At 37.6% G+C, this 25,410-nt stretch overlaps 1 protein-coding gene across 1 annotated transcript in view; it reads left to right on the top strand.

Moving 5' to 3' along the window:
* Nucleotides 1-25,410, top strand: part of LOC126482323 (proclotting enzyme-like) — a 169,081-nt gene that overhangs the window by 139,655 nt on the left and 4,016 nt on the right. The window contains exons 4-7 of the mRNA XM_050106369.1: nucleotides 3,218-3,306; nucleotides 12,141-12,276; nucleotides 13,139-13,277; nucleotides 21,303-21,448. Coding sequence (XP_049962326.1) covers nucleotides 3,218-3,306; nucleotides 12,141-12,276; nucleotides 13,139-13,277; nucleotides 21,303-21,448 — 510 coding nt within the window. The remainder of the gene's footprint in view (nucleotides 1-3,217; nucleotides 3,307-12,140; nucleotides 12,277-13,138; nucleotides 13,278-21,302; nucleotides 21,449-25,410) is intronic.

Raw genomic sequence — 25,410 nt, forward strand, 5'->3', positions numbered from 1 at the left:
TACAACGAAACTCGGAGTGATCTATCCCTTGGTAGTAATTATGAACCTCAAACGCTGATTTGCTACGTAATAAGTTAACGAAAAGACTCGTACCGGTAACTTATGAAAATGTAGTTTTGTAAGCGTCCGAATATTTTCATAAATAACCTATTTCTCACGTAATTATACAATGAAGTTACAGAACGATTGTTGTGAACGAGGATAGGCCTACTGTTCTCAAAATTTTTAAAAGAGCACAAATAAGTTTAAGCCTACAATTGACGATACGATAACAATACGATTTTATCGCAGCATTCGCGAATGTTCGGTATTTCACAATACAAACAGGTATTGATGCAATGAATGAAAGATTTTGCAGAGGCGACGCGAACAGGAAAATATCTGAATATAGAATTTCATATCAGCACATCACTCTTTGTACACGCGTTCTCACACAAAGGAAAATTTCGAAGTTCAGTCTTACATATAAATAAACGTATCGATTGCACGGATTTTTAACTAGCTGTTTGTGTGCCAACTTCCGCACTGGCGTGCTGAAGAAGAACGTTGCTGCGTGAGTTTATCTCAGTCAAACTCGAGACTGTCTGTTGCAGCTGACAATGCACAAGTCATTCGACTCCACACATCACTCCCACCCCTGTTTGCAAGCACCAACTGTTGTATGAAGCAGAAAATGTGACAACAAAGACACCAAACCATCAGTAACACCCTAGTTTCAATACCATTGAACGAATTCAAGCATTTTCTGTTGACAAATCTTGATTAATATGAGCACAGACACACACACTGTCCACTTTTATTTATTTATTCATCCGTGGAACAATAAATATTGTATGGATGTCGTCACATTACAACACATGAGCACACATTTACAATTAAACAGGTTTCTCATATTTTGTGTAGTTTTATAACTAGTCATACACATATTTATAATTACATAATATTTTGGTGATAATGTCATATGTTGCTAATAATCTACATCTATGTTAAATATTCTTTTACAGTATAACAACTTTTACTTACTAAAAAGGTTTTAAGCTTTTGTCTGAAAGTGAGGGGCTCATTTATTTCTTTAATTTCTTGTGGTAATTTGTTGTACAGTTTTATCCCATTGTAAAATATACTTTTTTGCGTCTTTGCCTTGTTCTTTCTATCTAGATGGAGGTGGTGACAAGCTCTTGTTTCATGGTCATGTATTAGGCTGTTTGTGTTGTACATGTTGAGATTTTTCTTAATGAACATTATGTTCTGAAAGATATACTCACAAGAAACAGTTAGAATTCCTAGCTTTCTAAATAATTCTAGACAGTGGACCCTGTTGTTGCTATTTGTTATTATCCTTATGGCTCATTTTTGTACTTTGAACACAGTTTGTATGTTACTGGCACTTGTTCTCCAAAACATGATCCCATAGCTGAGGACTGAGTGTAGATATCCGTAATATGTTATTTTAAGACAGGTATTATTGCATACTGGTGCAAGGATTCTAAGAGCATAGCATGCTGTTGATAATTTCTTTGCCAAAATGTTGACAGTTTGTCCATTTCAGTTGGCTGCCTACATTCATCCCTAAGAATTTGGTACTTGTTACACATTCTAATTCATTATTATTAACTTTTATTCCAGTGGCATTGTGTTTTTTGTTCAATTGGAAGTTAATATAGTTAGTTTTCTTTACATTTAGGGTTACTTTATTTTTTAATGACCAGTTGTGGACATCATTGAGAGCCTCGTTTGCTCTTTCTGACAGTTGTGTTGGATTTTCACCTGTTATTACTATGTTGCTGTCATCAGCAAAAAGTATTTTTTTGCCATGTCTGATACTTTGTGGGAAGTCGTTAATGTATATAAGAAACAATATTGGGCCTAATACACTTCCCTGTGGGACGCCTATATTCACATTTTCTGGGTCAGACAGGTGTTTTATAAGGGAATTGTTTGAAACTTGTGATATCTCAACTCGTTGAACTCTGTTTTCCAAGTATGATTTGAACCACTTCTTTGTCACACCTCTTATTCCTATTTGCCCTAATTTATGAAGTAAGATTTTGTGGTCAACTGTATCAAAGGCCTTGGACAAGTCTAAAAAGATACCACTTACATTTTCACCTTTGTCCAGTGCTTCTAAAATTACTTTAGTGAACTGTGCTATAGCATATTGTGTGCCTTTTCCAGGCCTAAAACCAAATTGGCCATTGGAAAGAAGATTATATTTATTCAGGTAATTTAGCAGTCTCTATTTGACTAGTATTTCTATTATTTTAGGAATGATAGACAGTATAGAGATCGGCCTGTAGTTCTCTACATTTTCCACATCTCCATTTTTAAGGATAGGTATAACTTTTGCTTGTTTTAGGTACTCCGGAAAGTATCCAGATTCGAAAGATTCATTAATTATGTCTGTTAATGGGCCCTTCATGGAGTCTATACAATCTTTAATTACGCAGACTGGGATTTCATCAAGTCCTACTGAAGTTTTATTTTTTAGTTGGTGTACTACTAGTGCCACTTCCCTTTCTGTAGTTGGCAAGAGCACCATTGAGTTTGTTGGCTGGTTCTGAGTAGGTAAATCATACGTATCTGGAAATTTCTGCTGTTATTTTTTTGCAATACTACTGAAATATGAGTTTACAAAATCAGCTAATTTTTTAGAGATCTATAAAGAAGAACATAGTTTGCTTATCTGTTGTTGTAGACTTTAGTCTGGTTACCTTCCAGTTTATTTTGATAATAAGCTATTACAAGTGCATCATGTTGCTTGAACTTCATCCAACATCATACCCATAATTCACTTTCGTGCCTGGAAGCTCTGCTGTCTCCAAAACAGCAGTTCACAATGCTGCCTCAATTCTAGTCTTGATACGCTTATATAGCTCTAAGCAAACAATTAACTAACTTTGTTGTCTGAGAAGTATTTATCTCCTTGGCAAGAAAATAAAGTATCATCAGTTTCACGACTCAGGAAAACACTCATTTATGTAATCTAAATACATACTTGCTAGTGTACATCATGTACACTATCCAGTGTACATCATGTCACATGTCATGAGCTATGTGCTATAGACTGAAATCTGGTCACAATGTGTGACTTGAGAGTGTACACCTGTTTTGTTATAAAACTTCCATCAATTTCTGTTACACATTCAATATTATCTCGTAATAATTTTAATAAGCATACTAAAAATCACAGCGTTGATATACAGTGTATTTTTTACAGGCAGCTCTTTTCAACAGTGGACGGCAATTCTGTGGAGGCTCCCTCATTGATACAACACACATTCTCACTGCTGCTCACTGTGTCGCTCAGTAAGTATAACTTCCAAATACTGTACTGATTTAATGTCAACAGCTTTCTGGACACCGCATTGTACTCATTAGTATTTTATAAGTCCAAACATGAGGAGAAAAAATATTTGAATTTAACTGTCCATTGGGATCTAAGACTAGGAAGTGATTTAGAAATAATGAAAATGCTAAATCATAATGTATGAAAGGGTTCTGGAAGCCAGCTTCTTCCATTTCAAGTCTATTATCATAAACACCACACATTTTCACTTGAGCTGAACTGCAAACAGAGGTGAAATACTACAGTAATAAGAATTTGTAGAGAGAGAGAGAGAGAGAGAGAGAGAGAGAGAGAGAGAGAGAGAGAGAGAGAGAGAGAGAGAGAGAGAGAGAGATACTAACTAACTATATGCCAGCGTGAATTACGAGGGACACTTGTAAGTACGGGGTTCGATTCCCGGTGGGGTCAGGGATTTTCACCTGCCTCAATATGACTGGGTGTTTGTGTTTTCCTCATCATTTCATCATCATTCATGAAAGTGGCGAGATTGGGCTGAGCAACGGTTGGGAATTTGTGCGGGAGCTGATAACCGCGCAGTTGAGTGCCCCACAAACCAGTCATCATCATCATCAATGACATGATTATTCAGTTTACCTCATTCATTTACAGAATTTCACTTGGAGAAATGGTGAAGCGACTAAGTAATCAGACTCATATTTGGGAGAAATGACAGTCTAATCCTTGCCCAACCTTCAATTTAAATTTTCCATAGTTTCACTAAAGCATTACAGGCAAGTCTCACATTGTACCTTTTGATAAGGCTATGACATGTTTCCTTTTAAATCTCTGTGAATAACTAGTGCTTTGCCTCTAATGACCTAGCAGTCAACTGGGTGTTAAACACAAAACTTCATTTCTTTAACACAGGATGCAAATAAAGCAAAAGAAAGACCTAATGAGAGAAAAGGAAATACAAGTACCAATTAAAGCTCTCCTGCTAAACCAAAGAAATATCCCAAATTTTAGAAAGAGGAGATACTGTAGACATATATGAAAAGTGGTAGAGGTTAGTATAATGTGGTAAGGGAACCAATAAATAGGAAGAATGCTTTCATTATGTAGTCCAGGACACTGTCAAAGACTACTTTCAGAGGAAGGAGGGGGTTAAGGGAACAGGCAAATTGGAAAGATATCTCAATAGAAAATTAGTAAAAGCTTTGAAAATATATGTATTGTTATATTTATTTTGCATAAAGTGCATAATAAAGCAGTATTAGCACACAACTATGCATTTTGAGAGTCATATTCTCTTCATCTGTCCGTCAAAGATAAGCAAATAATCAGACAGCCTCAAACATGCAAAGTGTCAGTAAAAAATAAGCCAGTTAAACAAAAAGTCTTTGTCTCAATTTAAAATCACCAAATTGTGTTCTCTGTTCCATTGCATCACCGTACCACTCATTGCTTAGAGAATCCCCTTATCTTCAACAGTGCCTCCAACCTCAATGAGAGTGCATCTCTTGAAACACATAGCAGAGTGTTAACATTGTTTTTTTTATCTATATGTTGAGTAAATATAACAGTTCACTTAATACCCTACCTCAAGTCAATAAGATTGATAATATTAAAAAGTGTGCATCGAAGTAAGCAAAAATTACTTACTGTTAAAAAAGTAAGGTTTATTCATTGTATATTGTATGAAACATTGTGGATAAAGTTCCTTTGCGTTCAGCTGGACAAGATAAAAGGGAGCCAATACACAAATAGATTAATCAAAGAAATCAGTTCAACTAACTTTGATTAGAAGTACCTGTCATTTTGACTGTTTTGCATACTTTTGCCTGCTTTCATTTTATAGAATTATCTTCTGGAGCACTTCGACTAAAAAAAAAAATACTATTCAGCAAAAGCAAACAGTAAAAATACTGCATTCAGCAGATAATTACACATCTTGCACATGACTTCGAATTTTAACACTCATTTCTCAGTACACTTAATGGTGTTGTGGTTATTAATACAAACAGTTTCAAGTTAACTGTAATATACACAATACAAAATGCTATGTATACAAAATTTGTGTGTGTTTGGAGGAGATAATGTTACAGGTATACTGTCCATGGAGGTTTTGATGCTAGTAATATTCAGGGACCAGCACAAATCTGCTTGGTGGATTAGTGCTGAGGTCCGATGTGCCGGCCAGCCTGTGGATGGTTTTTAAGGTGGTTTTCCAACTGCCTCGGCAAATGCAGGCTGGTTCCCCTTATTCCGTCTCAGTTACACTATGTCGGTGATTGCTGCACAAACCGAGCGAGGTGGCGGAGTGGTTAGACACGACTCGCATTCGGGAGGACGACGGTTCAATCCCATGTCCGGCCATCCTGATTTAGGTTTTCCGTGATTTCCCTAAATCGCTCCAGGCTAATGCCGGGATGGTTCCTTTCAAAGGGCACGGCCGACTTCCTTCCCCGTCCTTCCCTAATCCGATGAGACCGATGACCTCGCTGTCTGGTCTCCTTCCCCAAACCAACCAACCAACCAATTGCTGCACAAATACTCTCTCCATGTACGTGTACACCATAATTGCTCTACCACACAAACATTTGGGGTTACACTCGTCTGGTATGAGACGTTCCCAGGGGGGTTCCACTGGGGGCAGAACCGCACAATAACCCTGGGTTTAGAGAGGGGCGGTGGTGAGGTGAGTGGACTGCTGTAGCCTGTTGTGGGGTTGTGAACCACTGAAGGCTGCGGCGGGGACAAAGCCTCACCGTCATTTCTAGGTCCCCGGTTCAATACACAAAGCACACACAATGTTCAGGGACAGCATTCAAGCTGCCAAGTGATGAGTGCCATTTTAGAAATATTGCTGCAAGTGTCATCCATTTACATTAATGCACAACTGGCATCTCCATGCTAATGATTATTCAAAAGGTTAAAAAAAACCAAGTGTTTCAGGAACAACAGTTGTAGCTTTGGCCAAATGGACAATCAGCTCTTCTGAAGGGTCTATTGTTGTCTCTTTCACCAAATGCTTCATCTCCCTCACAAAAGGAAATCTATAGGAGTGATGCTGGAGGTAGCCACAGAACTTGCCCTCCCCTCCAAATCCAACAACTGGGGAAAACATTGTCTAAATATGCTCTAACATCAAGAGCATAGTGTGCCGGAGCCTCATCATGTTGGAACCATAATCATTACCTGACTGCTAGTGTGAATGTTCCAACATTTCCAATAGCACTTCACAGAGGAAGATACAGTAAATTCCTCTACCATGTGTGTTAGGCAGAAGATACAGCCCAGTCAGGTATTCACGTACAGTACCCACACAGTTATGGCAAATCTCTGTGTAAACACAAGTAGCTTTAGTGTTTTACAACCCCCAACATGGCTACTGTGTTGCTGAATATTCTTTCCCTTGTCGAGGCAGCCTTTCCAGTGAACAAAACACACTGTTGAGACTCAGGGATGTTTATGATTTGATGCTGCTGATTGATCTGCTGAATATTCCTTCCCTTGTGAAGGTAGCCTTCCCAGTAAACTGAAAACACTACTGAAACTCAGGGATGTTTACAATTTGATATAGATACATTTAGCAGAAGTCTTCACACTTGGCAAAGCCATTAGTTGATGGGTCTTGTATCTTTTAATATCTGAAAGGATGCATGCCCATTTTGTGCAAGATACTTAACACTTTTTCATTGGAACCATTTAGTTCCTTGGTTATGGATTGTGTGTTGGGGTAGTTCTCAATTCACTACGACACAGCTTCCCCACAATGATCAGTGATCAAACTGCCAGGTCTACTAGTTTGCCATTAGTCTTGTCTAAGGGATCCTGTTTCACAAAGCTGGTCATCCTGTCTTTGAAATGTGACACGGAAACCATTCAACATACAGGTGTCTTGCTGCTTGACTGTTGCATCATGCTTCCCTGTAAATGTGATACATGCTAGCTAACTTGGCTAGTGTGTAACGACCTTACAATAATAACATAATTGTTTATCAAGCGATGTGGACACTACTAGTAGTATCTTAGCCTTCCTAGCAGTGAGACGTAGCTGAGTTGCAAATCTGATTCCAGTGTCAAAGTGTTGCATATGAAGCAATCAAAACAAGTGTGAATTTTGGCCTAAGGGAAGTCCAGCATCAAGGTCTCTTAATGGGGAAATGTGCACTTGTGAGATGTGTGTCACATAACAAAATTTTTTTCTTTATCTCCTCCAATAACTTTACAAATCTGTATATATATTTTTTTACACCCTGTATATGACCATGTTACATGACAAAAATATTTTCCCCAATAAATCATGCCTCCTTACCTAGGGGGGTAGTGTATTCTGGAGCAAATATCTTCAACTAGCTGCCAGCAGACTTAAGGCAATAAAGTTGGACTGTAGACTCAAGACAAATCTATACCGTATTAGCAGCTTCTTCCATAAATTATCAGATTATGTAAATTCAAGGATTGAAGATACCTTTTAGTAACAAAAAAGTGACAACATTCATCACAAACAGGCCTCTGTTCTTACTAATACTGCCTGATGATTATGAAAGCAGTCACAAAATATTAAGTATGGAGTAGCAGGTAAACAGTAGTCACTTACAAGGACAGAGGTGAGATTTGTAAATTATCTATTTTGACAAACTTCATCCTGCTAGTTGAGAACCATTCAAAAGTAGCTCCTGTGACAGGATAAAGGTCACAACATTTCTGTAAATAAATAAAAAAGGGGTGGAGGTAGAGAGGGGGGGAGGTAAAAGATAATGCCACAGATTCCATTTTGGGCTAGGTATAATTGTTACAACACAAGAACATAAGAAAATTTTATTTATATGTATCAAGATCGCAACTAAGAGTCTCTAAAAAATTGAAGAAAGACTCACGTCTGGTCAGTTGCAGATACACTTGAGAAGAAAACTGGGGACAAGGCCAAAGTAAAACAATGTTTGATACACAACTGTTTGGAGAATGCATTTTGTGTAATGTTTGTAGTGATGCATAATTCTCACATTGTAAGACTGATAGTATTGGTACTGATATTCAATAAACATTATCTATGGGAAAATAGTAGCATAAAGCCTGCTTGCAGATCACAGACGACTCACTATATTCATGAGTAAGAACTACAAGTTTTTGCTATTTGGCAAGATAATGGAAGCTGTCTCAAAATCTTTTGTGAATAAGGTAAAAAGTGATCAACATGTGTGCCTGTGTACTTTGATGGTCCTCAGTGCAGACCATATGATCTGTGTGTGTTTTTGTGTGTTTTTCTCACACAGTATATTATCCTTATTTAGTGGATCTGAAGCTAATGAAGCTATCAACACTGTTTTACAATTGTTCCTGCTTTCTCTCTTCCTCTGTGCTTCTGTTTCTTGAAAATTTGCTTATCTTTTTCCTAACATGTGAAGCCTTCACAGTACATCAAATTGTGTTCATCATAGAAGCAGAGAAAATGGATACATTCTCTGCACTTTGCCCACTAAAGAGAAAACAGATAAATCCTCTGCACTACGCGCACTAAATGAAAGCCATTTTCTGGCAGTCAAAAATTTCCTGCCTAATTTGTGATGGAAAGCAAATTTCATTTACATTCATGAACATTCTTCATTTGGCAGTTGACTTCAACACGTATCATGTATATGATGATATCATGTGAAATACTGAAGCTGGTTACTGATTATGTATAAGGCTGTAGATCATTGTGGCATCAGTTTGATGATGTAGTTCTCTGTTTGCTTATGTTGATAAATGTGTATTGATACACAGTATCTTCTGTTATATGTCAATAACTGAACTCTGATAAAAAGTGTAAGGCCACCTGGCCTACAGTAATCATTGCATGATTAGTGGAAAATATCTTGTCATTGGGGGGGGGGGGGGGGGGGGCGTGGAGAGAGAGAGAGAGAGAGAGAGAGAGAGATACCAGCAATAATTGTGTAACACTTTTGATTCCTCTAATATCTTCATAGCCTCTTCAAAAAAGAATATTACATTTTATGAGAAGAAACACATACCAAACAGAAAGAAGAGCAAAACATTCAGTCTGCACAGACGATCAAACATGTCGTCAAATTTTTATGTGTATGCATTTATCACTCTTTCTCCTTTGTTCATAGTGTGATTCATTTCAGTTAAATTAGTAAATTAATAACACAAAAATCTGGCAACAGTTTTCATTTTCTCTTTAAATAGTAAAAAATATTGCAAAAAAAGCATCACTCAGGGTCTGAGTGATGTTACGACTTCTGCTGACTGGTGAGAGTAATGGCTTTACCATAAAAAGGCATTGTCAGCTAACTGTTGTGAATTTAAGAAGTAATGTTTGCCGATGTTTACTCTTCCTGCATTTGTTTTAGGAATTGAATGAATATATTTAATTAAACTCTGTTTTAAGTATTTTATTTACTTGGATATTAATAAAATACTGATCCCATGCTCTTTTACAAGCACATATATCTCTCAGTCTCTGTAAGGGTGCTGTAGACTTTCACGTTGGGCGCTCTCTTTTCCCCATAATGTATCCATCCCCTGATCCAAGGCTATGCACTGAGTGTAATGCCCTCTACCTCAAGCATCCATATGTCTTTCCTTCACTTCATCTGTTTCTCATCTCCCTATTTTGTTGAATGAAACAAGTCCTTAAAGCTACAGATTAAAATCTATTTTTCTATTTTTGTGCTTTCAGTCACTATGCTGATAATTTTCCATACACTAAGAGCTAGGCTGACACTTCACTTCAGTCACACAATGTCACTGCTCTCATCAACATCACAAGTTGTTGTGCTAATTGCTAAGTATCATGACCCCATGAACCAAGCATATCTATCCTTGATATGAACTATCCACCTGTTTGCTGCTCTTCCCCTTAGTCTCTTGCCCTCAATCTTCCCCTCCATGATCATTTCCTCTCAATTTTCTCCATCTCTTCTCACAATATGGCCAAAGAATGAGAAGAAAGGTGCCCAAAGATACTGCATTGCTCTATAATGGACACATTTGTTGTTCTTTCGGTCAGTTTTATGTGCAACATATCGCATCAGTACCAAAGCTCAAATGCATCAATTCACTGCTTGTCTCTGGCCCTAAGGGTCCTTCATTCCACAACCATAAAAGAAGATGGAAAACACAAGTTTTTCAATCAGTCAGACATTTGGGGTGTTTGTTATCACACTGTGCTGCCAGATATTGATGAGCTTCTTCATATCTGCTGGCCTCAGTATAATCTATTGTCTTATCACATCTTCCTTCACAGCTTCCTGTGTTGCAGTTGGTTGACACAAGGTAGATGAAAGAAAGCACAACTTTCAGCTCCTTTAATTGACCTTTAAGTTGAACCTTTGCTCCTTACCATGAGTTTGGATTTGCTAAGATTGATACCTAATTCATCTGATAGACTAATGTACTTTACTTTTGTTAGCAGCTCAGCAAGTTCATCTTTGCTGTTGGCTAAAAGCGTGGTGTCATCAGCAAATCAGAGTTGTTAATACTTCTACCACCAATTGAGATACCTTTAGTCCAACTATCAAGAGCATTCCTAATGACATCTTCTACATATATGTTATACAGTTGGGGAATATAACACAACACTGACACCTTTTGATACACTGAAAAAATTATCAGATGTTGCAGAACTCGTCTTCACAGCTGTGAGGTAACCATTGTATAGGATTCTGATCAGGCTGTCAAGTGTGCCATACCTTTTCCCAGACAACATAGTCAAACACTTTCCTATAGCCAAGGAACCAGATGAGAAAAGGAACACTGAACTATTGTGATTTCTCAATTATCTGATATATGCTGAGAATCTGATCATGGGTTCCTTTTCCGTCAACAAAATCTGCTTGTTCTGTAGATATCAGTGTCTGACTATATGGCTTCAAATGCTGGTTTAAGATGTAGAGCAGAATTGTATTTGTGTGGGAGATGAGGGCAATAATTCAGTAGTTGGAGCAGTTTCTCAATCACCCTTTCTTGTAAAGGGGGATGGGAGAGACTTCGACCAGTCTTCTGGCCATTCCTAAGTTTACCATATTCTTGCATACAATGAATACAGCACATCAACATCTTCCTGCCCCATTTCTTCGATCATATCCTTAGATATACTGTCTAGATTAGGTGATTTATAGTTCATCAGATGTTGAATTGCTTTCTTTGTTTTGCTGTGTAAGATTGTAAGTCCTGGTGTAAGTTGATCAACTGCTTGACTGTCCATATTGTTGTTAGTTCCAGAGTACAACTTTTTACAGTACTGTTCCACATCACAACAGTGTCTTCCTTTTCTCTGATAGTGTCACCATTCTCATCAACACCCATGTATAAGGATTAAATTCACTGGTGATGCTGTTGAGTTTCTTGAAGAGGTCATATACCATACTTGATTGTGATTATGTTGTTGTTCTATCTCACCACAGATGCCATTAATGAGGCGTGACCTGTCCTTTCTACAATTCTGTAATATTTCTCTGCATAGGTTCTGATATCTGGCTTGATCCTTGGTAATGTTTCTTCTGATCACTTATCTCTTCAATTAATTGTACTGTGGACTGCAATATCCAAGGATGTTTTGCATTTTGTGGTCATTCTGGTGTCAGAAGTTATGAGGAAACAACCTCCTTCATTCTGTCCCATGTTTATAATGCTTGCGCTTCCTTCACTTAATATGATAATTACAATAAGTTGAGATATTTCTGTGTATCATCTTCTGAAGAAAATATTTATTTTATTGTTAAAACTATTCTTATCTGTTAATTATTAAGTAGTAGACTTTCAGAACGTCATGAATTTCATAATGTTTGATGTATTTATGTAAAAGTTATAACAGAAATTGATTTTTTTTCTCTTTTCCACACAGCATGAGCTCTTGGGATGTTGCAAGAGTTACCGTACGTTTAGGCGATTACAATATACGAATAAATACAGAAACAAGGCACATCGAAAAGAAGGTTAAGAGAGTTGTTCGACATCGTGGTTTTGATGCTCGTACACTGGTAAGAATAACTGATAGCCGGAACTAATTCAAGCATGCTTTTACGTAAGTACGTTAAAACAATTATACACTTGTATACAGCCAAGAGATCTTGTACAGAACATGGACTGAATGAAATAATAAGGCCATACAGAACAGAAGTTTCTGAAAAGGCACTGACAAGTAAATACATATAAATTATGCTGCCTGTACATTTCCAGGAACTTCTTTGAATAATAAATGTTAAAAAACATTAAAAAACAGATAATTTGATTTAAGAATGCAACTTATCAGCAGTGCTCAAATCTTAACCAGAGTACAGTATGCACCTCATTTACAAAAACAGCCTGCACGCAGCCACGTCAAGTCATGTGACATACATTATTGGCTTTCTAGTACAGGTATTACTGCTGATGTGTGTACTAATTTGTGAAAGACTACTACACCAAGAAAATGGAATCCAAGTTCAGATTTATGTACATAAAATGACTCTCAGTAACAAACAATCAAATTTGTTGCCCATTTGTCATCTTTTTCGATCTCTGGTTAACTTGTTTACTGGTGTTTACGATGAAGTAACAGTGGTGGGAAGGGGGGGGGGGGGGGGGGAGGAGAACTAGACAATTGTCAGCCAAATCTCATGAGTAAATCCCAACATGCAACACATCAAGAGGCCATGAAAGTCTCAATAATCTCAAACCAACAGACCTCTGCCTCTCTTTCCTGTAATTCATCATTTACACACTTGCTGTTAGCATTAGTTTATTTGTATGTTTGCTTCACACTACAGTGAAATAAATATAGACAATTTACAGAAATAAATTGCTAACATAGTAACACAGAGAAAGGGAAACTAATATTCATCAATTAAATGTTTGTTCCAGTATAATGATGTTGCAATTCTAACAATGGACTCCCCAGTTACATACTCAAAGATGATTCGCCCTGTCTGTCTACCAACTGGAAGTGCAAAGTATGAGAGTCAGGAAGCAACTGTAATTGGCTGGGGAAGTCTTCGTGAAAGTAAGTTATCGTGCATTAAAGTTCTGAAATAAATTCACCAACCAATATGATGCAAATCACTGAGCACAGACATTAGCATGGAACAAAGTCAATTACATAGGAATGTTGCCTGTATTTAGTGGAATTGTTATCTGCAGAATGTTTATAGTGGAATGATACAGGGACCTGATTCATTCTTTAGTTTTCCTACAGTATAACAATAATGAGGTGTACATGCAGCAAGACACTACCCTGGCACATCACTTCTGAATTGTGGTGCAGTGGGCAGTTCAGAGACATGACAGTACTTACCTGTCCACCCCCTCCCCTTTCTCCTCAATTACTGCCTCAATTCTACAGACCACATCAGCAATGCACTATTTGCCTACTTTGGAAATTCACTTACCAATCTCCACGCATTACATGCAGCTGCTATGTGGTCAAAAATCACCATGGCTTCCCAATAGTTCTGATATCTTTTTAAAATTCATGTTATGATGAAATCCCAACTTGTTACACACCGTCAGGAGAAGAGGTCTCCAATACAATTGCTCTTCAGTATAGTTATTGGCCCTGAAAATCATTTACACATCCAATTGAAAACAAAGCAAGATCAATAATATACCTAAGAAATGGCCAAATTTATGATCTACAGCCACCATGTATTTTTGCAGAATATTTGATTTCTCAAACATTTTTTGAAGTATCTACAATTTCATGTGAAATAGGGTTAAGATTTGCCACCTATTGTAGCCGGTGTATCTCTTTAACACTTGACAGTTCTTCAACCATACAATCAACATTCAGTCATTCTCACACAGAGAAAAGCAGGTAACAGTCTCACATTAAAAACATCACAAGACTGCATCCTTCATCATGTCTGGCAGATCATAACTGTCGCTTTAATCTTTCCTTCATTAAAATATATTGGAATATTATAAATTTGGAAAATAAATTCCCCTCCATAAAAATAACAATACACCAACAGTGGTGTAATATTTTTCAGTCACAATCTGTTCACATCCAAATAAATATACTTCTGGTTAGTCTGCAAGTGACAGTTTCAGTGTATCATGTAACTCAGCTACTTATTGACGAATACCATATAACAGTATGCGCACTTGTCTGAAATAATCTACATTCCTAGAAAAACTAAACATGTAACATCTCTGAGTGGGATTGTAATGATTAATGTGAGAATATATATCCAATAAAATGCTGTGTGTGACAAGAATTGTTACCCTTAATGCTTTGTTTTTAAGTACTTTTTTATATTTAGTGGTATATCATTATTAAACTGCTTTCATAACACTTTTTCAGTGCATTATGTGAGCAGTTCTCTGAAAGCTTTAAACTGTTGGATAATTTTTCATATGTTAATTAATGGAAGCAATCACTCTCTTGTCCATGTAGTGTTTTCTTGTACTACAGACTTGTTTAGTTTGCAAGATTTCTTCTACATTTAAAGACAAGCAAATTACTGCTGCTGCAAGATAACAAACCAAAACGATCAACTCCGACAAATACCTGGTTGTATCAAACTGTGGTGAATATGAAATGGAATAAAGCTATAGGCTTAATCATAGGTACAGCAGGTGGCAGTTCTTGATTCACTGAGAGGACTGTATTGGTATTTATAATTACTGGTAGATACCCCAAGAGTAATGAATTAATAAAAAACTAAAAAAATGGAACCCAACAGAATGTATGTTGCCCAATAATTGACCAATTAAAAAAAAGTTTTATGTTTGAGAAAACACACCTACTACACAATAAAAAGAGAGAAATATAAATGTTGATTGCTGTTGCTGTGAAACAACAAATTAAATTATGTGCCTACATAATGTGGTAGCATCATTGCACATAGTCAACACTGTATTCCACTTGATACATATTGGTCTACCCATTTATAAAAATTCTGAGTTCTACTCAATCACAGTACGAAACACTTTTGCTCAGCAGACATACAATCAGTCATAGCGAATTTTATTTGTGCTGCACTCACTAAAGAAAACTCACAGCATCTTGTGGGGAGAACATTAAGTTAGTATTAGAACAAGATTACAGCTTCATTATATTTGCAGCAGCTCCATGCAAACAGTGCTGTTTGTACAAACTAATAAAATAAAAATACAGTCAAGATCATCAATCAGGGCTTCAGTTATCATACTAGTTTATTCTGCCTCCATAGGTTATTACAAAATAGTCAAAACAGTTTTGCGTCAAGCAGCATGTATTAAAAAAATTGTTGCAGTCAACTGATTTAGTCAGATCAGTGGTTTCCAATTACTGTAACAGACTGCAAATACTGTTGCTGCTTCAAAATAATTTCTTCTCTTCTCCATAAAAAAAGGTGAAAATATAACAATAACTCTGTCATAAAAATACTCAAGATCAGACACTAAAAGAAATTTATGTCATTTGACAGTGGACTGTACCTTTCATATAATAAACTTTCTTACATTACACACAAACAAATTACCTTTTTGGAGCAAATACATTAAAATATCATTATTATTAATTGATTTTATAAATAAACCACATTTCCACTTTATTAGCATAAAACTGAAATGTTACTCTTTATGTAGAGTTATGATCATAGTTTTTTTTTCCAAAGAGTTATAGCAATGAGTTATATATTTTTTAAAAAGAATATCATTTTTTTCTTTCATTTAGCTGAAGTATTTAAACCAACAGTGTACAGATAAAATGTCTATAAATTTTATTTAGGGACGTAGAAATGTTCAAAGTTTTAGGAGTATATGCAACATGTTTTACATAACTGGAAATGTTCAGATGGATGTTCTGGTGGCAAAAACGTTTATTTAAAATGAACTACTTTAAAAACTTCTTTCAAGTGAATATTATTATTTACTTAAAAAATAAATTTAAAAAAAACACACACACACACAAGTCAGAACACACAGTATCTCAAAATGCAACTGAAAGAAAACATGATAAACTCAAACTTCTCTTACAGCACACAACTATGAGGACTAACAGATAGACACAGACACACACAGAGGTGACAAAAGTCATGGGATACCTCCTAATATCATGTTAGACCTCCTTCAGCAGAGTGTAGTGCTGTGACTCAGCATGGCATGGACTTAATAATTCATTTGGACGTCCCCTGCAGAAACAGTGAGCCATGCGCCCTCTATAGCCATCTATAATTGCGAAAGTGTTGCCAGTGCAGGATTTTGTGCATGAACTGACCTCCTGATTATGTTCCATAAGTGTTCAATGGGGTTCATGTTGGGTGATCTGGGTGGCCAAGTCATTCACTCAAATAGTCCAGAACATTCTTCAAACGAGTAGGAAACAATTGTAGCCCAGTGATACATTACATTATCATGCATAAAAGTTCCATTTTTTTTTTTGTAACATGGAGTCAACAAACGACTGCAAATGGTCTCTAAGTTGCCAAACGTAACCATTTCCAGTCAATGATCAGTTCAGCTAGGCCAGAGGACCCAGTTCATTGCTTGTAAACACAGCCCACAACATTATGGAGCCACCACCAGCTAGCACAGTGCCTTGTTGAAAACTTGGGTCTATGGCTTCATGGGGTCTGTGCCACACTCAAACCCCACCATCAGTTCTTACCAACAGAAATTGGGACTCGTCTGACCAGGTCACAGTTTCCCAGTCATCTAGGGTCCAATTGATATGGTCACGAGCCCAGGAGGGGCACTGCAGCTAATGTTGTGCTGTTAGCAAAGACACTCAATTCTGCTACGTAGCCCATTAACGCCAAATTTCGCTGTGCTGTCAAAACAGATGCATTCATCGTGCATCCCACATCGATTTCGGAAGTTATTTCACACATATTTGCTGTCTGTTACCACTGACAGCTCTATGCAAACAGCACTGCTCTCGGTCCTTAAGTGAATGCTGTCAACATCTGTGCTGTCTGTCTTGAGACGTAATGCCTGTAATTTTGTATTCTTGGCAAACTCTTGACACTGTGGATCTCAGAATACTAAGTTCCCTACCGATTTCCTAAATGTAATGTCCTATGCAGCTAGCTTCAACTACCATTCCACATTAAAATTCTGTTAATTTCCATCGTGCAGTCATAATCATATTGGAAACCTCGTCACATGAATCACCTGAGTGCAAATGACAGCTCCGCCAATGCACTGCCCTTTTACATCTTGAGTACACAATACTACTGCCATCTGTATATCTGCATATCGCTATCCCATGACTTTTGTCACCTTAGTGTATAAACTATGAAGATACTACAAAGTGTCATTATCTACTGTCAGCTTTGTCACTGCTTTCAATACTTTGTCCTTGGTGCCTTCTGTTATGTGGATTACACTATCACAATAATAAATGAATGGTGACGGAACAGGAGGTGGGAATTCCGTGCAAGACATATTAAACCAAAGTTACTGTAAGAAACAGTAATGTGGCAAGATGATAAAATGTTTACTGTGTTAAACAGCAAACAAATTTTTAGTGCAAGGTTCTCAAATGAGGAACTGATACTTAAAGTATGCTAAGTAAATGTGCTCCTGTGTTAAACAGTCAGTAGTGGTTAAGAGTAATAGAGGGCTAATAAATTGTGAGCCAAGGCTGTTGGCTAGAAGAAGATGAAATTTATAGTACTGCCAATGCATACACAAAAAAGTAAGACACACACACTGCCTACCTTTCAGAACTAATTGTTCTCTCATCAGGGAGGAAGGTTAAAAAGGAAGGGCCAGTCACTCAAACTCATGGGTGAGAGAGAGACCCATGTTTATTAGACTTAAGTAAGGATACAAAAAAATGGTTCGGCACCTGTGTGCAAATAGCTGAGCATAACTTGAGAAAAAAGAGAATTGCAACAGCAGCACTTATGCACCTGTAAGATCAAAGAAAATATACCACAATTATTGTCATGCTATGCACAGAGGAACACTGTTTCTGAACAATAAAGTAAATGGCCATCCTGAATACGAATAAATTGTGACTTGAGTTCATTAAGTGGATGAAGTTAATCCTTTCCAACAAGGGCATATAAGACAACAGCAAATAACAAGAGAGGACAGAAGTACTGCAAAATCAGTGAAAGAATCCCCAGCTTATTAAACATCTACATATATATTTTGCAAACCATCATGAAGTGCATACTAGAAGGTACTTACTATTTTACCATGTTAGGATTTTTTCACATCCCTTTCAGCTATGGAGTGCACAAAGAATGAGTGCTTAAACACCTCTGTGCAAAATGTGTTTAGCCTAATTTTATCTTCACGGTTGCTATGGGAGTGATAAGTAGGGGGCTGAACCACATCTCTACATTTTTCATTTAATAATGATTCTTGAAACTTTATAATTAACAGTGACTAACAAAGATTCGAGAATATTAGGAAAGGGATAGATCACTACTCACCATGAAGATGGCCCATTGAGTTGAAGAAAGACACAAAAAAAGACTGTTACATAATAGCTTGTGGCCAAAGCCTTCTTGGGAAAAAAAAAGAACACACACACACACACACACACACACACACAGCCTGTTGGAGCTGCCGGTGGTAATGGTCATATGTGCATGAAGAGTGCTTTCTTGTGTGAATGTGTGTTTCTTTGTTGAAGAAAGCTTTGGCCAAAAGCTATAATGTGTAACAGTCTTTTTGTTGTGTCTGTCTACAACTAAACAAGGCTCCTTCATGGTGAGTAGCAATTTTTCCTTTTCCTGATGTTGTTTATATTCCAAACTGGAGTTTCCATTGTTTAAAATAAGATTCCCTAGATGCAGGACATATTAAGTGAATAGGCATGAGAATGGGGAAAAGGAGTAGTTGATCATTACCAGTTTCTGCAGCAAATTGGTCAATTAAATTCATGTTAAGAAAACAGTCTTAATCGTGTCTTTTTATTTATTTAGTGCCGACTGGCTTCAGCTCATCGCAGGGGCCATGTTCAGGGCGAACACGCCGCTGGTCGACTGCTGGTGGCGTGACGTCTACCAGGTGTGGTAGAAGACTGTGACGCCACCAGCAGTCAACCAGTGGTATATTCACCCTGAAGATGACCCCTGCGGTGAGCTGAAACCGGTCGGCACCAAATAAATAAAAAAATGTGATTAAGACTATTTTCTTAATACTAAGTTAATTTTATATCAATCGCTGTTACTCCACAACCATGTTGTCCAAACATCTAAATTGGTCAATGTTCAGACTTTCTATGCAGAGGGTGCCTGGTTTAACTCTTAAGTTGTGTAACATTTTCTTTTCCTTTTTCCACAATAATTTTGACTTTGTAATTGGTGTTTGAGATCCTATACAACAGAAAGCACACCCTCCAACTATAAGAAAGTGCCATTAATTCTGCACAAACAATGTGATCTTCGGTTTTCCAAGCTTTAAACCAAATCAGATACCTTGAGATTTTCAGTCTTACCAAGAACTCTTGTAAGATCAAGTTTGATGATGTGTTGGATAGAGGGAAAAAAGTGACACTTCTGTTGGCAGGTATGACAAAACTCGTGTCAACTGCTCATGTACGATGGGTACTGTGCACGGCTCAACTTCTCAGTGGCTTAGATAGAGTAATTGTAGTTCATGTCTCTACTCTTCAATGTATGTTCCATGCTGCTATTTAACATCTTTGGAACAAAGATGGCTACAGGAAATTGCTGCAGTAGGAATGACTGTTTTTTACTAATATGAAAACATTATTCACTGTATCCTCACACATCCCTACTTGCAGAAAAGATTCTGTATTATAACCAAATTATTATGAACAAAAAAAAGTTTCCATTTATCAACCACAAACTGGAGATTGCTTATATGAAAGCATTGTATGAAAGTATAGATAGTTCTCCTGTCAGGAGCTTCCAGCAGTGCACAGTTTCTAGAATTACTCTGAAAGTAAACAGCATAAAGTAAACAACTTTCTCAGAAAAGCTGCACTGTTAGCTTATACAGGGTGAGACTGACCCAAATGATAATTACTTTTCACCTTTCATAACAATTCTTCTCATGAACGTATCACATTTTCTGCAGAAGAAACAAATGAACTCGTAGAAGGAACTGTTCCTCCAAATATTACTAACAGCTCAACAAATACTTCTTATCTGTGTAGTGTGACTAGGAATTTTAATCAAAAAATCAAAATGTTAATGAAAATAAGAACTTTCATTTTTCTACCTTTTCACCAACTGAAGGACTAATTTAAGAGAGTATCCTTGGTGCCATGAACAATAAGAGACTTATTTTAGAACTAATTATGGAAAATATATGATCTAAAAGTAAAGCAATGAGGGAGGAAATGAGTTGTCTCAGTTCCGACAGTATTACTTCTATGCGCACTACAGTTAACCAAAGTCACATACCAGTGAAATTTACCAAAAATTAAAAACTTTTTTTTTTTAAATAGAACTCCACTTGCTTTGTAAAAATAGTTACTAAGTGGAAAATTAAAGTAAAGCTGTAAACTAATCATTGAAACTCATTCTTTTATACTTCTATTTTTGTTTAACGTGTACTGAATATGTATGTACAATTAGTAAGGCCTTAAAAAAGTCAAATTACTGGTTTTTTTTAAACAGAAGGATAGGTAAAAATTGGCTGCCCACCAAAATGTTAACTACAGAACATACGAGCAGGAGAACAGAATGTACATTCTGACAATATCAGCAATAATATGTCACACATAGATTGAAATCAAATCAAACAATCGACGAGGCATTTACATGTAGAATATCTTCACAGCTGTTGTTATTTTTAATCTCACTTATGATATCAATTCAGTTTCTTAAAACATATAGAGAATTTCTAAAGAAGAAGAACTCTGCTTAGTTTGATTCTGTCACATGATAAAAGTGAGAGAATGGACTTGTATGGTGCACAAGTTTCAAATTAAAATACAAGTTCAAGAAATGCTTCAAAGTGCAATAGCTGACATCTTAATTACTGCTCCTTTCCAAATTTTATACAGAAACAGCACTTCCTTTATCTGATTTCTTTTTAGTGTAATTATACAGTAATGTGCAGCTACTGCTGGGAATAATGTCACAACATTATCAACACTTGTTGCTACCCACAGGTGGCCCACAACCAGCAGTCTTGCAGGAGGTAACAATACCCATATGGACAAATCGAGAATGTAAGGCAAAATATGGAAATGCAGCACCTGGTGGTATAGTGGAACATTTTCTATGTGCAGGACAAGCAGGACGTGACTCATGCAGTGTAAGTATGGTACAGATAATGCTTTAATTACTATGTCAAACAAAATGGCTCTACTCACTCATTGTTAGCCCCAAAGTTTCAATAAAAAGGGTGTCTTCTTCCTATACAAAACAGTTTAGGGGAAGCACTTTTCTAACTGCAGGCACAAACTACACATTAGACCTAACAGTTTCAGTAAAACGAATGTTTTGAGAGTTATTTCATGGGAAATGAACAGAATGCTGCACATTAGGTTTCAGTCTTCCAGTACTTTACAATCATTTGCCCCGTGACTGTATATCGATTTTTTAGGAGGCCCATTTGACCTGTTTTTCCTGAACTGATGAAAAAGCAGATATTTCAATGACGATTCCAAAGAATTGTGTTATTCAAAGAAATATTTACCATCCAATATAACAGTCAGTTTTGAAAATAGCTCTGAAACTGATATTGCAGTAGAATACGGGATTAACACATTCCAGAAATGCATATGATTTAAAAAGGTTCAGAAAATATAAATCTGAAAAGCTGAATGGAGATCTGAACATTACTGTTGTCTGAATACAAATCTTAATCACTATGTTGACTCACAACGTACAGAGAAATCAGTAAAAGTACAGTGCCTACAGGAAAGTGAAAACAAATGTAAATTCACATGCACTATAGTAATGTTTGGAAAAGCATGAAAAGGGGGTGATAGAACATAACAATAGGTCCAAAGAAAAGAAAATGAAGGAAATCAACATACTGACAACAAAAACAGTGAGAAAATCTAATAATATAAAAAATATCCTGACCACCAACTTAATAACTTGTTGGTCTACAGTGCAATACAACAGAGATTCTGCGGGCACAGATTCAAGAAATCCTTGATAGGTATCTAAAGGTACATGAAATCATATGTCTCTGCACAAGTCATACAATTCCCATAACTTACAGGCCAGTGGTTTTCAGTGGTGCAGATTGGCATTGACAGCATCACAGCTGTGGTGTTCCATCATGTTCATATCAGGCCAATTTGGTTGCCAACGCACCGACATGAGTTCACTATTATGCTCCTAAAACTGCTGTAACATGATTCTGGCCTTTTGACACCGACAGTTATCCTCCTGCTGGAAAATGCCATCATAGTCAGGGAATACAACAACAATTAAGGCGTGCAAGTGCTCCATAACAATGTTCATGCAGTCCACGGCTGTTATGGTGCCATTAGTTATTACCACAAGTCTCATGGAAGCCAGCTGAATATCTACCAGAGCATAATACTGCCCCAACTGGCCTGTGTCCTTAGTGTGCTGCACGTTTTGAGCCTGGATGACTGCTTATCCTGTAATGACCACTGACATGGTGTAATAATAAATATGATTCATCCAACCAGACAATAAGATTCCATTGACCCATGGTACAATCCCATACTGCAGTCCTATTTCACAATGTCACAGAATGTCGCCTTGTATGCTTTGGAGAGCAGGCAAGCTTCTGACCACCACATTCTGAGATGAGACATAGGCATCCAACATCCTGTCAACTACATGATGTTTCAACATCCTTCAGCTAGAATGAAATTTTCACTCTGCAGTGGAGTGTGTGCTGATATGAAACTTCCTGGCAGATTAAAACTGTGTCCCTGATCGAGACTCGAACTCGGGACCTTTGCCTTTCACGGGCAAGTGCTCTACCATCTGAGCTACTCAAGCACGACTCGTGCCCCGTCCTCACAGCTTCACTTCCACCAGTACCTTGTCTACTACCTTCCAAACTTCAAAGAAGCTCTCCTGGCAGAAGTGAAGCTATGAGGATAGGGAGTGAGTTGTGCTTTGGTAGCCGATGGTAGAGCACTTGCCCGTGAAAGGCAAAGGTCCTGAGCTCGAGTCTCGGTCCTCCACACAGTTTTAATCTGCCACGAAGTTTCATCCTTCAACCGCTTGCCACAGATGCTCATGACAGTATCATGTCAACAGCACGTTGCTGTTTCTGAGATGCTCATACCCAGACACCAGACTATAACAATCTGTGTGCTGTCAAAGTCACTTATGTCAGTGGATTTCCCCATCTGTCGCACATATCATCACTAGAATGATTTCTCATTTATTTCTGCTCCAGTTATATACTTTCCTTGCTGTATCACAGCTTGCAATGGTATCAAGCAGCATTATCAAACTCCCACATGTCTCAAAGCTCTTGATGTTAATGTTGTGTGTCTCTGTCTCCATTAGTAATGCAGCTTATGTCTAACCTCATATCCTGAAATTCTTTTTCCTTCAGTGAGTTTATTTTTCCTTTATCCTCGACTGTCCTGTCACCTGTTTCTTCTCATACTAGCCGCCCTGTCTTGTAAGTGGATTTTTCACTGCCTTCAGTTACCCCCGGCCATCATCCTCAGTTTGTTAAATCATGTGCCCCTTTTCTATTTCTCATCCATCTCAGGCTGTGCTCATCACCAACTAAATACTTTCACAAGTAAAACCGAGGTTCATCCAGAAAGTAAGTTACGATTGCATCCAGAGATGACATGAGTAGTCTGATAAGAATATATGAGATGTGATTGGGAAGTTTTAAGAATGGATACGCTAATGCTTACTGGTTTGGCGGGCAGGTACATGAAGGGTGGGGAGTGAGTCATTGCCTTGTCCTTGAATGCCCTCTGACAGGAAATTGTGTTTCCTTTATTCACTTCATTGTGGCAGCTGGTTGAGTGAGAGTCTGTTAGGGCTTGTTGCTGGATTCTGCATGCGTGAAAATGGACATAAAAACAGAGCAACGATTTTGTGTGAAATTTTGTTTCAAAACTGGGAAATCAGCTTCTGAGACTTACAAACTGTTAAAAACAGCTTTTGGAGATAACTGTATGAGCCAGTCAAATGTTTTTGTCTGGTTCAACATATTTAAAAATGGCCACGAATCATTTGAAAATGAACCTCTGGCCAAACTTCCACCTAAGTGGCAATTTTGAAGGAGATACATCACAGTAGCATGTAAGTACCACCATTGTACAATTACAAGCCCATTCTTAAAGCTTTCCAATCACACGTCATATATGCACAGTAGTAGAGAGGAGGTATGCAGGAATAATGCTGTGCACTTTCAGTCTTGTGACAGCTATTTTTACCATACAGTGCTGTGATAAAATGGCTGCTCTGATACAGTCATCTGCAAACTGCAAGGCTCATCCAGTTATCCGATTTTTGCACACTCATAAGCAATCTCCAGCAGATATCCATCGCCAATTGTTCATTCCACTTGTATGGACACAACATTTTGAGTTACTGTACGATCAGACAATATTGCAGGCTATTTACTGAAGGACGAAGATTGTGATGGCCAACTACTCCTGGTGACAATAGAACTGATGGAAACTGAGCAGAAAGCAATTTTGCAGAACCGGCACTTCAAAATTTCAGAACCATATGTTACACTGTGACACAGGACAACTAATGTTCTGGAAATCTAGAGAGACGGCACCACAGCGATTGGCCTCCCATGGCACAGAGGTACACAGCAAAGGCAGCCTGTTCCCCTTCTCCTGTTTCCAGCAATGACATAAAAATTACCATGGCAATCTAGCATTTACAGGTGGGTTGGCTTGTATTTGGCCTCCTTACCATATGCTTCTTGCTTCCATTTGCTTTAGGTTGGGGCTAAACTTTCGCACTTTGACTTGTTCTCTAGTGCTGGTAGTGTAGAAGAAGTAACACAAGCTGACACCTTTAACACTCGGTGATAAAGCAAGGAGGCCCACCTTCCCTTGCCGCCTCTGATCAGTCGCCATTAAGGTGGGCCCCACACATCCCGAGGGTCTGAATGATGTGCCCTAAACTTCCTCACTTAATTTATCTTTCCCTCCTGAGGAAGAAACCGTCAGTTCCAAAAGATGGGAATACTGTAATACCATTCATTTTTAAAAAAGTTGTACTGAAATGTCTCCTCCTCTTGGTAAGTATTGGCCAACCATTCCGTTTCTTGTAATTTTACAGTTTTCTCAA

Source organism: Schistocerca serialis, chromosome 5 (genome assembly GCF_023864345.2).
Source record: "Schistocerca serialis cubense isolate TAMUIC-IGC-003099 chromosome 5, iqSchSeri2.2, whole genome shotgun sequence".
Classification (NCBI taxonomy): Eukaryota; Metazoa; Arthropoda; class Insecta; order Orthoptera; family Acrididae; genus Schistocerca; species Schistocerca serialis.